General features: G+C 41.2%; 1 protein-coding gene across 2 annotated transcripts in view; it reads left to right on the forward strand.

The window, feature by feature from the left end:
- LOC103136605 (elongator complex protein 4-like) overlaps positions 1-15,969 on the forward strand; it is a 51,991-nt gene that overhangs the window by 10,801 nt on the left and 25,221 nt on the right. For both annotated transcript variants that reach the window (XM_007549924.2, XM_016670395.1), the window contains exons 5-9: positions 950-1,086; positions 3,872-3,956; positions 6,693-6,881; positions 11,331-11,439; positions 13,375-13,481. In XM_007549924.2, the coding sequence (XP_007549986.2) occupies positions 950-1,086; positions 3,872-3,956; positions 6,693-6,881; positions 11,331-11,439; positions 13,375-13,481 (627 nt within the window). The remainder of the gene's footprint in view (positions 1-949; positions 1,087-3,871; positions 3,957-6,692; positions 6,882-11,330; positions 11,440-13,374; positions 13,482-15,969) is intronic.

Here is a 15,969-nt window from a genome sequence, read left to right on the forward strand (position 1 = left end):
CCGTCTTCCCCCAAATCCCTGCCTTTCCCCCTGCTAGGGTCGGCAGCTCTACACTCTTTCTTCCGCTTTAAGGAGAGGAGACCCTCCCCTTCTTCTTCTTCTTCTTCTTCTTCTCTGCAGTCCACCCCCGTTGGTCTATAATCCATATCGCTATGTGGATTAGCAGAACACAGTGTGTCCCTAGGGATCCTCTCCCTCTTTCTCTCTCCCTGGAAACTTCTTTATATCTGTGTCCTTTCCTCACCTCTCCCCCCTTCCCCTGTAAAATCGTCTTTACAAACCGCTAGTAAGCCCCGCCAGAGGATTTGCATCCCAAATTCACCCCGAGAGTCAACGCTTACTTTCCCCTTACACACACCTCTCCTGGCACGGCCCACTGCGTCGTTCTCTTGATGAAGACATCAGATCAAAGGTGAGGCCGTCAGGGCGGGGATGGAACGCTAAGCGGGTTGCCTGGTTCACAAAGAGAAGATGAGCCCCTGACCCCCCCACTGCCCCTTCTGACCCCCGCGTTCTGACGGGAGAGGGACACACCGGGGGCCCTAATCCAGATTAGGAGTAGATTAAGGGCCCCTCTCACAATGGAGTCCATGGTTTTACCGAGAAAGAAGAGCTAAAACTCTCTCTTTCAGCTGCAGGAAAACATCCGCCTTCCCCTGCTTCCCTGACATGTTCGCTTTCACAGCCAGAAGTGGACATTTATGTGAAGAAATGATTAAGAGGCTGGTCATAGTGCTTATTTAACTTCTTCGCAGTAGAAAAGTTGAGGAATGACCCATAAACAATGCAATTGCATTGCCATAGTATTGCATTTTTAGAAATACAAATAAGGTTGTTATGCTGTATGCATTGTTAGTTTTAAATATTAAAATCATACAGGCTGTTTAAAAGAATTTGAGCAAGCAGTAATGTTAGAAAAAATTACAATTCTTATCCTTGTATATCACAGAGTGCTTTGGCATCTTCCTCTCGATTCGGACACTACTATGACGTCTCAAAGACGATGGAGGCAGAGATTCGCCAAGCGGCCAAGTGCCACTGCTTCTACCTTCCAGATCACATCACCCCGTCATCAGCAGCACACAGGTAGAACAGCAAGACGTCGTCCTCAAAATGCAGGCAAAACCAATGAGACACGACCCGACGAACACAGGCGCATAAACACGACATCATCCACATAACAGGGCTGTACAAATACGACTTCCTCCGCAGAACGCATGTGAGTAAACATGGCAATGTTCGTGGAGGAACAGGTGAACCAATAATGCAGCGAGACAGAGCTGCAGAACTTAAAGAGCACATCTTGTATAAGTAAACATAGTAAACAACATGACCAGGCTGAGAAGACTGGGCTTCATTAGATGAGATTGTTTTATTCTAGTTGAATTAGTTCAGGTTTCTTCTTCACGTTATGTCGGGAAAATGTTTCGAAAGTGAACAAAAGCTAAAATCCATTTGAATTGTGTCTGAGACATGGGTATTGAGTAGATGCTAAAATTATAGATGCTTGAATAAGTTATTTGGTTTGCCTGAAATGAAATGCATCAGTTAAATTTATGATGTAGATGCCACTAATCATTATTCTGGAAATCATCAAACTAATCAAACAATTCTTTCAGCTCCAATAAAATGATTTTTCTTTGACTTCAGAAAACAAAACAACATAACTGATTTTCTTCTATCATAATAACATTCACTTTGTTGATTCAGAGTAGGAATTGATGTTATAATAATTTGCATGATCACGCATCACTTAAACTATTTTCTTCTATTCAGTTTATTTAAACAATTAATTAATTACAGTTTTTTTATTGAGTTCAAATAAAACACTTATTCAAAAATGTTCCATTTATGAATAAACAATAATTACAATCAAGAACAACACTATAATCACTATTTTTTCAACTAATACAAATCAGCTAAATATCTGCCTGCGTCGCCTCCTGTTTTGCGTTGTTTGCCACTGGCCGGGTTCATTCAGCCTCTTGGAAAAAGGTTGCATATGTCTATTCAAATAAGGGTCTTGTTTGCTCAGCGTCTGTTTGATTTCTCCTGCGTTGAGTGTACTTAGGGTTCAGAGGTTGCACAGGCTCTTTACCCAGAGAGTGCTGCTGAACACACACGGGCGCACGAAGGCGCACTCGTTTGAACTGGGTAAATACAGCAATCTGGAGTGCAGTGGATGCTGGAGGAGGCTGTAGAGAATCCCTCATTCTTTCTATCAGCAAACAGAGACCGCCGGTAAACATGCTGCCCGTACAAACACATTAAATGTTGCAGGTATTCAGGTGAAAATGTACGTTTTTCACGAGCACGGTGCTCGAGGTAGAAAAAGTGTGGCTAGATATCATTGCACAACGTAATGATGGTTAATGTGAAGAGTGTAGGAGGAAAAATCTCCCTGGTTTGTGCAGTTTTGAGTGAAGGTGACGTAGTGGTGCTGTTGCAGAGTGTGAATGGGTTATAGATCTTACAGGCATTTTGACAGCTGGAAGCTACACCTGCACAGCACCATTGTGCCCCAAGGCCCGCCCAAGTACTGACAAGAATACAGGCACACACATTCGGTGCATATCTTGCACGCTCGTGTAACACACAAACTCGAAAGCAAGCTACTCCCCCTTGCACGTGTCCGCTGCCCCATGTTGATACCCTAGCTGTTAAATTGCTCCGTTTCACTTGAAGGCATAATTGGCACAAATTGCTCTCTAGGTGATACAGATCCTGTTGTTTAAGACCAAGCATCCCCCTTCCCTCACTCTTTCTTCCCTTGCTGAAAGAGGAACGCTGAGATAAAGACGCTTCCTGGTGCATGATCCTAATTAGCCGACGCGCTAGCCCCTGTAGCTACGCACCTAGACCTCTTTGGGTACCTGAATGAGCCGTGCTCAGTAGGGGTAGCTAAAGCACAATGCTGGTCTCCACAATGGCTGCCAACCAGTGGCAACCTCCTGCATGCAACTGAGCGTCAGACCGTCCCCAGCCCCCCCACCACCTCAGAGCTGGGGCATGGGCAGAGAGGCCGTGGAGGGTAGGTGTCCCTCTTTCACCAGTGCAGCTCTATCATTAGCCACAGCGGGGTCAGGAGGCACTATTGTTGAGCTGAATAACTGAAATAGAGTTCATTGATATACTTGGCCAAGTGTAATCAACACAAGTGTGTGCTTCTCTTCTTTATGTGGGGGTTTGGCGTGTGACCAACCTATGCGTATCAGCTTTTGTGGCTCTCAGGTTGAACCGACAGCTGACATAGCAGCCCACTGTGAGCTGCCACAGAGTGGTCATTACAATAGTGAGGTGTTTCTAAGTGGAGGGTCCTGTGTTAAAAGATGGGGTTAACATTATTATTGGTGATCCCATAAACTCATAAAGGGCTCAGCAGCGATCCATCCCTTGACTGTCGCTAAATGTTGCTCGACGGTACTGCATGGCCCCTGTCAGTGGTGCACATCTTACCCTTGATTAAACACCAAAATGCTGTTCTCTGTTAGTTTTAGCCTTCAGCCCATTAGTCCCTCATCTCTTCTCCGTTGTGCGCACGTTTTTGTGCATATGTGCACCTCATCTGTCTGTCTGTCTCGGCACAATCAGATCCTCGGGGAGCTGACAGTGAACCAGTCATGTTGTAATTTAATCAACCAAATAAATTAATTGGATCTCTTGATATGGATCATCTGTCTGCTTCGGTGGCTCCAGAAAAGCACAGTCAGGAGTAGCAGACTGCAGTCATTGAGGATTAGGCTTCTGCAGTGATCAGCTTGGCCCAGATTTGTCAAGATACTATTGGTGATGGATTGCACATTTTAGGTAGCCCTGTTCTCGTGCAAATTCTCTGCTGTACTGTGTCAAATGTGTCTCATTCTTTCTCCAGTGCCAGGGTTGAGTCCTACTCTGCCTTACTGAAGTCACTGCAAGAGGTCATACACAGAGAGGGCTTTGATTTGGCGACCCCCATGGTAAGAACCAAACAACTGTTCTGGTTTTTGTTTCATTAAAATTGTAACACATTTATTTTCTCAAAAATGTTATTCGCCACAAACTAATTTAACATTTTGTTAGAAAGCATTCTTAGTCACTCTAGAGCTAGGAGCACAATCATCGTATTTCTTAATCACATAGACACACATCTGTTGCTTGACAGCATAAATTTGTGATGCAGAGTTTGGAATCAGGTGATTTTCTGGTTGTTGATGAATCAAATCATGCAAAATATTTTTTTTATCATCAAATACATGAATGCAAAGAACACCTGCAATTTTCAGTCTATAAACACATCATTCAACAGTATGTGCTTTAATGCACTATTTTGAGTTCAAATAGGGGTTAAGGGCATATTCTATTTTACTTTGGATTTAAACTTATTACTGCTACTAAAAACATGCTGAATTTTCTGATACTTAAAAAGCTCATTAAATAAAAAATAAATAAATAAGAAAGAGGCACTAGATTTTTATTAAAAGGTATGATACATATATAGTGAGGAATTGAGAGTCTTGTCACTTATCTCTTCATTATCCTGTGCCTTACTAATTTTGGTCTTGTTCTTCTTAGAGTCATCTCTCTGACCTTGCATTGATTCATAGCTGTAGGAGAATAGAGCAGTAATGGGCCTACTAGCAAGTTGCTAATATTTAAACTGATAATAAGAGGTTGTTCTGTCCAGCATATTAAATAATTTGCCATTGCAGATGCATCAAGGTTTATAATCAAGATTGCACAAAAATGTTGATTCCTTTATCAATCTTGGCTTTTTGAAAACACTGAAAAGAAAATATGTCAAGGAATGTCAAAGAAAATATCAAATGAAATTGAAGGTCATCAGTTTCTTCAAGCTAAATTTGATCATCTTTCAATATATTTACAGAGAGTTTATATGACTGTTTTCAAATCTCAAAGCTGGCATATATCCAGCTTTTAGAGACTAGCCACCACAATGCAATTACAAAATACAGATTTTTCATAATGATTTGACACATAGAAGACCGTAAAATACATGTTTTTTTTTTGTTTTGTTTTTTTAGTGGTTCTCTACATAAACAGTATCTATCCCTTGTTCACCTACTTTCTGTGAACCCTGTGCCCATCACCTGGAGCCACCTCTCCTCCTGTCACTCACACATGGGATTTTCTCCCCCCAGAGCTGTCATTCAAACACCAGATTAACTGCTGACATCATTAAAGCAGCAGGACCACCTGACACACTGTTGGCACAGTCCAGGAATGCAAACCGGCACAGAGCGACATGGGTGCTGGCACAAAATATCCCCAGTATAGACAACAGTGTGGATTGGATGATTTGCTTCTCCTTGTTGTTTCCTCAGACATTGTCAAGTATTTCAACATTTAAAGTGAACTCTGCCGAAGTGATTCATAATTGGGAATATTTTTCAGAAGAATCAAAGCGGAGTCTTTCTGAGTCTCATTAGACTCCTTTCTGATTGGGTTTCGGTCCCAGACTAGTTGTAGTCTATATGGCTGGCCTCTGGTCTTTGGCTGGACCCTACTGGCAATGTTCCCTGATTTTTCTATAGGCTAAGCTATAGGAGTTAAGTTTGTCGTCGCATGCTGATGTTGCCACAGCAACAGTCGTGTTACCGCAGTGACCTCCTGCGGGGCGTCAGACACAGAAACAGATTTCTGATTCTGCTGCTCTCAAAACCTGTGTAGGAAAACATCACTGAACAAAGGAAGGGCATGTCTTATTGTGACTACGCCACACGTGCAGAATGCTAATACTACAGCAGGCTGAGATACAGACTGAGAGTACGCTGTGGAGAGAAAAGAGTCTTATTGGAAACTATGAGGCAGCTTTGAAAAACCAAGTTAGACAATGGCGTTTATTTTTCTTAGATCTGTTCGATGCTGATCCTGATTTGTAAACAGTCTAGGTCAGGCAGTTGGGTGAGGAAGTTATGAGAAATTGGGCTGACGAGATCTTAGAAGAGTTGGAGGAGGTTTAAATTATGAAAAAGATTGAATAAAAAGTGAGAAGATTTTAAAGCAGGCCTTTGTTTATTGATGTTGGCTCTCACCCCAATAATCCTGAACCATCCTATTAGAAAGGCCACATGAAAGGCAATTGTATGTAAGAGTAAAACTCCCTCACAGTTTGGACAGGCTTCTACATTTTCTGTGGTGCAGTGATATATATCCTATCACAGTTTGGCCCACTTTTTTTTAAATTTTTTTTAACAAAGTTGGTTTCAGTTGATCCCTTGGGGTGGGCTGGGATGGGATGGAGTCGGGAGGGTGAAGCGGTGCGGTGGGGGGCTTAAGGCAAGGCACTCCACCCTTACCCAGGCCCCCCTTGGCTGCAGAGCATCACCGCTGTGCCAAGAATGTGCTGGGGTTTTCTGGGTGGCGGCCATATTGGAAGCCTGTCTGACAGGTCCATTGTGCATGTGTCAGATGGCTTCTGTGATTGGGCGGTTGTGTCCAGTCACGTTTGGGCTCCGTGTTCCAATCGTCTGTGCCGCTGAGCAGTCTGTCCAGTTGCTCTCACCCAACGTTTGGAAGCATGACCCACAACAGCAGCACCCAAGTTTTCAGATTAAACTGAGATCCGTGCCCTCCACTGACTTTCTGTAGTTTACGTTTTCTTCTGCAACATTTGATACATTTTCATGTTTTTGTTGTTGTTGTTTTTTATGTTTACATAACTGCACTCCTCACCCTCTTTGCATTTCTCACAGTCAAAGTCACGTAACATCCTGCGTGTGGGGCTTCACTCTCTGGGCTCAGCTCTGTGGGGGGACGACCTGTGTTGCCATGACAAACCTAGACACAGCCACGCCCTGACTACCTTTCTGTATGGACTCCGTGCGTTGTTGAGGTCATCGCTTTCGGTTGCTGTAGTAACCTTACCATCACATCTCATCCAGGTAATATGGTGTTTGACACATACTGTCTTGTTTGTGTTACGTGCTTCTGAACTTCCACTCAGTATTGGTGTCTTAAACCATTTGGGATTTCAGCCAGAACACTGAATGCAGATTCAACTGATAAGCTTAATATTGAAGTTTAACCAATGTGCTCCTTTTGTATTGCTTATGATTGACTCAGGCGCAGGTGAAGGTTTTTTTTTTTATATGAGCAATATGGCTCCCCTCCTAGGGTGTTATTCTACCAGGGGTGCCAAAAGCAATGAAAAATCAAAGTTATTTGGCAGCTTCGCTCCAAACCTGTTTGTTCTCTTAGAAAACGAGCCTCAGATTCCTATGTCCTGCAACTTTTTGATGTATGAGAGGTCCATCACACCTGAATCAAATGGCTGGATTGCTCTCTCAACCTGCAGTCAAGTTTCTACAGACTAATGACTTGATTATTTGATTCAGGTATATTAAACAGGGATATATGCGACATTGGCTCTCAAAGACTGGAGTTTGTGATCGCTGTCTTAGACTGTTAATAGGGATGGAGTAAGGGAAAATGACAGCATACCATATCTCACTGATTAAGTTTTTTTATTTATATTTTTTAAGGTATATGTATTTCAGATTCCTGTAGTTCAAAATCTTAAAAGTCTAGCTTGGCCAATCATTAACTTAATAATTCTAAGTTGAAAAGAGATTATTTTAAACTTAGTATGCGATTTTTAAACCTGTACTTTGTTTATGAAATCAAGAAGATCTTTTTGGGCCATTTTTTGGCAATCTTTAGATGAGACAAAACCCCAAAACTGAGATTTTTCAATGATTACTTAAACTACTGTTTGAATTTGTGAATTGTTTGAAAACATGGGATTCTTGCTTTCCTTAAAAATATTGCTAAAACCTCTGGTTTCATTCTTATTAGGCTAATATTGTGCATTGTGCACCAGACCATAAAAGGACGGGATCACCCACTGCAGTGTTCATACGATCATTTCTGCTGTCCAGGTTTCACTGGGCCCCTCTCCCTATTTACATCAGTCTGTTGTCAACCTGCCGCGGTTCAGAATTCATTCAGTCTTCAAACTTTTCGATTTAGTATTATGAAATTCAACTTACTTTAAAGTCAATCACATCAAATATTTGTAGAGAAATGTATACTCTGTTCAGTCCAATATTGCAAACAAATTCAACTTAAAGTTGCACAAAGAATTTAAACCTCTTCATGGCCTTATATGTAATGCTTGTTAAAGTTGTATATTGGTGGGGCGGAGGGGCTGCGTGGTGGGCTATGAGTCTGTGTCCAGTCTGGCCTCTCAGTGTGAAGGTGGAGTCATCTGCTGAGGCATATGGCAAACCACCACCCCTCCCTAGACTATCAACTATAGAGGGACACTTGTCTCCAAAGCCGTCTACACACCAAACTAGCCTGACCACTCCTGGATCCCTCTTGAAGAGACTCGTCCTGAAGAGCACTGACTCTGTGTTGTTTGTGATCTCCTTATTCAAAGATATAGGTCAGTGCCTAGCTCAGAGAACAGCTGTGTTGTCACAACACGCTCTGGCTCCAGGCCTGTACGCACTGTGCAAGGCGGCTTGGCCTAGTCAAAAAAAGGTAGAGTGGCTAACTAGCAGATGTCAGCTGTGGTGGGAGCAGTCCTCCTGTCCCACTCTGGCCAGGCTTCCCAACCCTTAATCTGTCCCCTCCCCCTTCTCCACCCTGGGGAGAGAAGTGAATGAGTTGGAAAAGAGGAGAGAGGGGAAAATTTTGGACTGAATCAGGTGTTTGGTGACGAAGCCAACATGGAGGTAATTAGCGGCTGTTATGTTATGACCATGTGATTAACTTACCGTTTCAAATCTCACTTTGCACCGTTGTCTTAAGAATGTCACCAAAGTGTGAAGACTGTTCTCATTGAAACAGTTAATAGACTTTATTTCTGGCATTGCGTTGCGTAGATGGATCTCTCTTGAAGACTGTCTAGACTAACATCAGTGGTTTTTACTGACTGAAACATTGTGGTCTCAGACAGTTAGCCTACTGCTACTAGTCTACAATACTTAATCTATTATTGAGCAGCTTAGGAAGCTGAGCAACTCACTGAAAGCCTCCCCACAGCAGCCCAGTGCGACAGTCCATCTGAAACATTAATTAGACTCCCCTCCATCATACAATATCCTGAAACCACACCCAGTCCTCACACATACAAAATATAGGTCCCCAAAAATGCCTGTGTACATTTCAAATTTAAAGATTTTTAGTGCTTAAAAAATAATAATAATACATACATATATGTTTTTTGTTTGTTTTTTGTTTAAAACCCTCTTAAGTCCAAATTACTGAATAATCCATATTGCTATACTTACAAATAATTACAGAACATTTGTGTTTAAGACACACATATATGATTTTTAAAAATAATTCAATAATTACAATCTTTCTTAAAGTTTATGTTGTGCACAACAAGAAATAGTTGAATAGGATTAAACAAGGAATGTCAATCCAGAGCTGTTTTCAGATCTTCCCAAAGGTCTATTTAATTATCAGATCTATACTGCAGGACTTCCCAATGAACATTTTGTGTGTTCTTGGGCATTAATATTTGGGAAGACGACTTTTCTTGGCGTCGCTCTGGATTTCTCTGTTCCCATTTTCTTCTGTGTCCTAATCGCTTTCCCTGTTTGCCTGATGAAACCATTTCTCCATTTGGCAATGTTGCATCTGGTGCAAGACATCTTAATAGTTTGGCATTTCTGCTACTGAAATAAAGGCAAGATGGTTAGGAATGTAATGGCTTTGGGTATTTTTTTTTCAAGTCAATATTCATCTTAGTATTTTTTTTTTTATCTTATTGGAAAAAAACAATACAAAATAAAACCACCAATAGTTAAAACCTGGTGTTGTTTCAAACTATCCAAACATTTTGGCTCGGTTTTACGCTGACATGTTTATTTTAGCTTATAAAAATGCTCCACAGAGTTTTATTAGACTCTTGGCTGAAGACAAATATTTCTGGGAGATTCCCTAGAAATAGATACTCAGTCCAACTCATACCATATATTTGAAAGATTTCTGTTAATTGTATAGTATTACCATTGTTATAATAATTATTGAAATTCTGTTTATGTTGTTATAAATATAAATTCACATCCTTGTCTTTCCTGCACTTCCCACAATTATTTATTTTTTTTTTTTTTTGCTTTTTCTAATTATGTTACTCACGTGAAATCCAATTTTTTATAGCATTTTTGCCTGACTCATGTTCTCAATTTTATTTAGCAGAGAGTTTGTTAAAGGTATCCACTCTGGGTGTGTCTAAGTTTATTCAGCAGTTCTAAACAGTAATGAAGAGCCATATAAATCGTTGTTGGAGCCATTTGTTGTATTTGAATAAGGTTTAAAAATTGATCTGCAACTGAGATGACTTGACCGCCTTTATAAGCCACGAGCTGTTGACTTCCCTCATTTCTTAGTGACCTCATTCTGCCCTGTTGCGACTATACTGAGCTGCTTCCAGTGAACACTTTCATTACTCTGACTTTAAAATATTTAAATCAGGTTAAGTCGCTCCCTTTTAATTACTTATTTTGGCTTTCCAGGGAAAGAATAGACAATATTTTATCTGCCATTGTTGGTTGCTCTGTATCTTTTAATTTTTAGAACAACTGGTTTCATCCAGACTGTTAAGAGCTCAACCACTGCTGCACATAAAGCCAACTAAGGCACTTTTATTTGTGCGGCAGTGGTACCGACTGCTAGGATATGCATACTTTAAAAGTAGGACAAAAACGAAAAGGAGGAAGAAAGAGCGGGGAAAAAGACATGAAGGCATGAAAACTGCATTAGGCGGTGGCAGCCAACACAGAGAGAAGGATGTGAATGATTCAGGAGGGAAAGGGATTAATAATGCAGGACTCCCCCTCTCCCTGTGTCCCAATGTCCCTCTCTTTCTCTCCTCCCTTCCCTTTCTCCATCTAACCTTCTGGATATTTTTTCCCCCCTGCATTCCCTTTACCATCTTCTGTCTTCACCTCTTATCTGTCACTGACCTAACCAGTAGGGGGAGCTCTCCTCATCAATCCTGCCTAACTGTTTGTTTTTTCTGTCCTGCCCTGCTTTTCACAGGTTTTGGTTTATGCAGCAGCCATTACCTTGTTTCTCAAGCATATTTTATGAATTGAAATAGTGACAAAATGTTGCTTGTTTGAATTCCATCCCATTTTGTACATGTGGATAGATGGCTGATGTAAGGTGCCTGCCCTCGGGTCAACTGTGTGACTCCAATCAACACTTTTACCTTCTCCAGCTCATTGCACTGAGATAAGTCATGGTCAGAGAAGACCTGGTCGCAGGCAGGAAATGACGACCTAATTTAATCGCAACTTGGTGGCATCCCGTCAGGAGGCCTTTAATTACCTACTTGTGTTGTTCTTCACTCTGGATCCCTCTACATCCTACAGGACAGAGCTCTAATGGGCAATATAACCCGGCTGTGTGACAATGCCATCGCCCTGGAATCATTCAAAGGCTCTGAGAGAGAGACCAACCCTCTCTACAAAGACTACCACGGTACAAACGCACACACACACACTCGCTTATCTTTCAGTCTCTTTTCTATCGGATACACACACATGTACAGAGGCAGTGCATTAAAACCGGAGTTAGGCTGTGGATGGAGGCAGGGCAGCCCCCTTGCAGGCCAGGCTGTCAGTGTGCGTTAGCGTGCTGCTGCTCAATCAGACGTGCTCCTCAGTAGACAGGCCGGGGGGGATTCAGCTGCCACGCCGTACCCCCTCTCTCTCTCGCGCCCTCACCTCCCTCCATTCCTGCCTCACCGCCTCCCTCTCCCCCCCCCCTCCACCTCCAGCAGAGGCTCTCTCCCTCTCGCCTCGCCCATTCTCCATCCCCGGTCCCATACCCCTGAGGCTCTGGAGCAGCGCAGACCAACACTGGGGAATCGATATTCTCACCATCACTCTCTCTTCCTCTCTGCCTGCATCTCTCCATCCCTCGCTCAATGTCTCCGTGGCCAGCATGCTCTGCTAATAAATGGAGGGCAAAGCTTTCAGTGGAGAGACAGGACACCGGTAAGGAGACGTGTGGAGAGAAAGAAACCAAGGCAGGGGAGGGGAGGGCAGAGCAGAGTTTGTTTCTGCTCTCCCGGTCCTCACCATCACTTTTTTTTTTTCAGCACAGTTTTATCATTTCTCTCCTTCTCCTCCCCGCTTTTCTCTTTTCTATCACTCTCCACACATAAAGGTCAGTATAAGTGAGGCCGGTATTTTTAGCAGTTCCTCCCAAACTCTCCCGTTCACTCTTTTGCTTTTCCTCGCATTCGGCCACCATCCCTCAACCCTTTAGATTGTGACACATAAAAAAATTCAGTTTCAGATTTTGCATCCTCCTCCAGAACATTTCTCAGATCCTTTACAGCATTTTTTTAAACGCATTGTGCCGTGGTAAACAAGTTCTAGGAATCCAGAACTTGTTTTTGTGAGTTGTGCACTGCATCACTTTCTTAACTGCCTCCGAGTTGTGAAAGTGTCCGTTGGTGCTGATATTGCTTGATGTCCCTTTAAAATCTCATACTTTCCCTACTTAAATTCAGGTGCGGGCTTCTGAAACACATTTATGTGTATGATTGTTTTGATGTGTGTTGATGAGTGCCAACGCATCTGGTGCGAGTAGGAGAGTGCGTGTAGCTGTCGCGTGCATGTGTGTGTATGCGTGTTTGCGGCAGCAGTTCAGGGCTGCTCAAAGCATGCTGGGAAGCCTGTCACTGCAAATCAGGCAGAGGGAAATCACCCAAGTGCACAGAGGAGAGAACCCACCATCCCCCACTTTCTCTGTCTGCCTTCCTTTCTCCATTTCTCCCTCGATCTTTTGCTTTTCTGTGTCACGCTTTTTTGTACCACCCCACTTCTACAGTGCTGTACAGTTTTATGGAAATGCCACTGTGCTGGAATGAAATAAAAAAGGGAAGTTCAAAGTATGAAAAAAATCCCACACCGCTTCCTCGTGTTATTACATGAGCTTATCTTTAAATTATGACAGTAATTGTTGGAGAAAATACCAGCTCTTCAGTTTTAAGGAAACAAGAGGAGAAAAGCAATGGGAACAATTAGTTGTGAATGACTTATTTCAAAAGTAAATTTTCTCGTTAGTTCTGTTAATTTCCTGTTTCTACAATGCTTTGTGCATTTGTGTAAAAGTCTTCCTCATTTTGTTTATGGAATTGCCAATCCACTTTATGCAACATTAAAGTAAAACTAAAAAAAACTCTTTTAGTTTCACATAATGTTCACTTAAAATCATCATTAATGTTCCTCTAAAAGACCAATTTTGTTGCATGTTAATTTAAAGTGAATTTTGGATATTCAGTGTGTTAGTGTAAAACAAGTTCAGATTTTAATAATCAAAGTGAAAGAAAAATTAATGTAATTTTTGTTGAGGAGTGTGTTTTACTTTTTGTCACATTTAATCTGATTCTCCTGTCCTTCGTAGGCCTGCTGTTTGTGCGCCAGGTGCCTCACCTGAACTGTCTGGCCAGGCAACTCCCTGACCACAAGGATCTGGCTTTTAAGCTCAAGAGAAAGCAGTTTACTATTGAGGTATGTTTCCAGCTTTAATCTTTGGCGCACTCTTATTTATTTTATTAATAATATCTATTAGTTGATATTTGTTCGTACTTTATGACTTAGCTTTACCCTGACTGTATTGCAAACTATATGTACCTCTTGAAGTTTTTCATCCACAAACTTCAGTGGATTATATTGGGATTTCAACAAAAAGTAATGCAGAATAGTCAAGTGGAAGGAAAAAATATATGTGTATCTTTTTCATTTTACCACCAAAATCTGAAAATCTTACCACGCATATCTTTTCAGGCTCCTGCACTCAATATTTTTGTAGGTGCACCTTTTGTTAAAATTGCAGCTGAAACTCTTGGGGTCAGGGCCTGATGTCTGGCCCACTGACTTTTCAAAACAGGTCAAGCTCAGTCAGACTAGATGAAACGTCTGGCCACAAAATATAACTTTGATTTAGGTCTGGATTCTGACTGAGCCATTCTAGCACACAATTATCCTTATTTCTGCCACACATGCATTTGCACGAAAGCCAGAAAGTTCAGTTTTGATTTAATCTCACCAGAACTCCCAAACGATTACAGCGTCCCCTGCATATCCGGTGGCAAACTTTAAGATGTGAAGCTCTGCAGCTCCTCCAGACCGACCATTGCCACTGGATGTTGTTTCGGGTTATTAGAGTAAAGGTGACTTTTCATCAGATAGTTTTCACATTTTTATTTAAAAAAATAAATAAAATAAATGTTCCTCCCGTTGACCATTATGGACATTATTCTGGTAGTAATGTGTCAAAACCTGAAAATTCCCAGAAGATAAGATTTTTTTTTTTTCTTTATGCACTCTATGTCCAAATGTATTGTTTTTTTTAATCAATATTTTTATGGTGGAATTTGTTTTCCTGTATTGAAACGGTAAGTAAAGAGATGTTTCACCCATGAGCAAAACTCCACCAAGCTGTGTTTACTTTGCTTTGCTATTGGGTGACTGAAGGAAGGTGAAACTATTGATTATGCACACTTGCTGGCACAGTTTCTTCAGTGTAAAGTCAAGAGGCAACAGAGTGAGAAAAATATCTATTTCCATAAATATGACAGTTGAAGTTCAGGTAAGTGGTATGTCTCACATTTTGATGCATGTAATTCTTATTAAGTCTCCAGGTGCCCTTATACATTCTTCCGTGTGGTTACTTTTCAAATGTTTAGTCACTTGGACTGTGAAGTGGCTCAACAATAAAACGAGCTGCGACAGCTTTGAGGGAAGTAAGTAATGTAATGTTAGTGTAGCTTCACCTGAAACTGTGCACTGCAAGCATTTACCAGTGGAAATCCAGTTTCACTGCCAGACACAGAGAGGTCACATATGGAACCAAAAAGTCAGTAAACATCGCCCTTCTTATATGCTTAGCATTTTCCATATTTTTTGAAAAGTTATTTTCAAAATTCAAATATAGTTTAAACTTATGAAAAATGTGAATTTCAGATGCCTATTTTGGACTCACCTTTTCGACATACATTTAGATTGTTGATTTCTCTTCCTCATTCACACTATTCCTCTCTCCAAAAGATACAAATCTGACACTGAACTGCTACTCTGGAGACAAATTAGGAGGCCCTGCACTTAGCTCAGGCTCATGATTGGTCCTCATTACATTATCATTACCTTATCACACCCTCTGCTCCTCGGCTCTTTAGTGAGTCCTATTGTCTCAGCCAGGATTTGAAGGGGAGGAGCGGAATGCCATCCCTACCCCCAAATTTCCACGGTCACCGTCCTCTCATTTTGTGACACCTTTGATGATATTTCTAATCCTTTCTTCTGTCTTAATTAACCCTCTCTCTTCATTTCATTGAATCCCCTAATGTGCTTCTTATTAAGTCAATGATTGTGTTTGTTTCTTTATTTTTCGACCAGAGCTAATCTTTCAAGACAAATGTCAAGATCTGTGCAATCTTCACCAAATGTTGCGTATTTTAGTAGCTTTGTGTATTTTTGGCGAGACAGAGTTATTGAGGGGTATGCTTGAAAGAAACAAGGAACAACATTCTCGGAGTAGACAGAAATCTGCATGTAGCAAGAAAATCTTTGCTGAATGCTTTGTGAATTCCTATTATTACACAGCCGAACTTTTAAGGAACAATTCATCGACTGTCCTCCGTGCAATGAATAATCCAAAATATAAAATCAGCATAATAACGTTTTAATGTTCATGAATGGTGAAATTTTAAATGGGTGGATAAATTTAAATATTATTAGCATTAAGGACATTATAGCGACAATGTTCAGGAAGCCAATTACCGGTATTATATGTTTAAGCAATATTTTATCCAATACTGAAAGATTGGACTTTCCTTTCCAGTCCCTTTCTCAAAATTTTTCAAGACAAATTATTCGAGGCTCAGAGTTGGATTATCAAGATTGGTAATGGTAATAAAGTTTTTGAGTTTTCCTTTTTCTATCAGGAAGTTGAATTACATTGATACTGAAATATGATATTTATATCTTAGCAAGTTTG

This window comes from Poecilia formosa, unplaced genomic scaffold, assembly GCF_000485575.1.
Source record: "Poecilia formosa unplaced genomic scaffold, Poecilia_formosa-5.1.2 Scaffold33, whole genome shotgun sequence".
In the NCBI taxonomy this organism is placed as follows: domain Eukaryota; kingdom Metazoa; phylum Chordata; class Actinopteri; order Cyprinodontiformes; family Poeciliidae; genus Poecilia; species Poecilia formosa.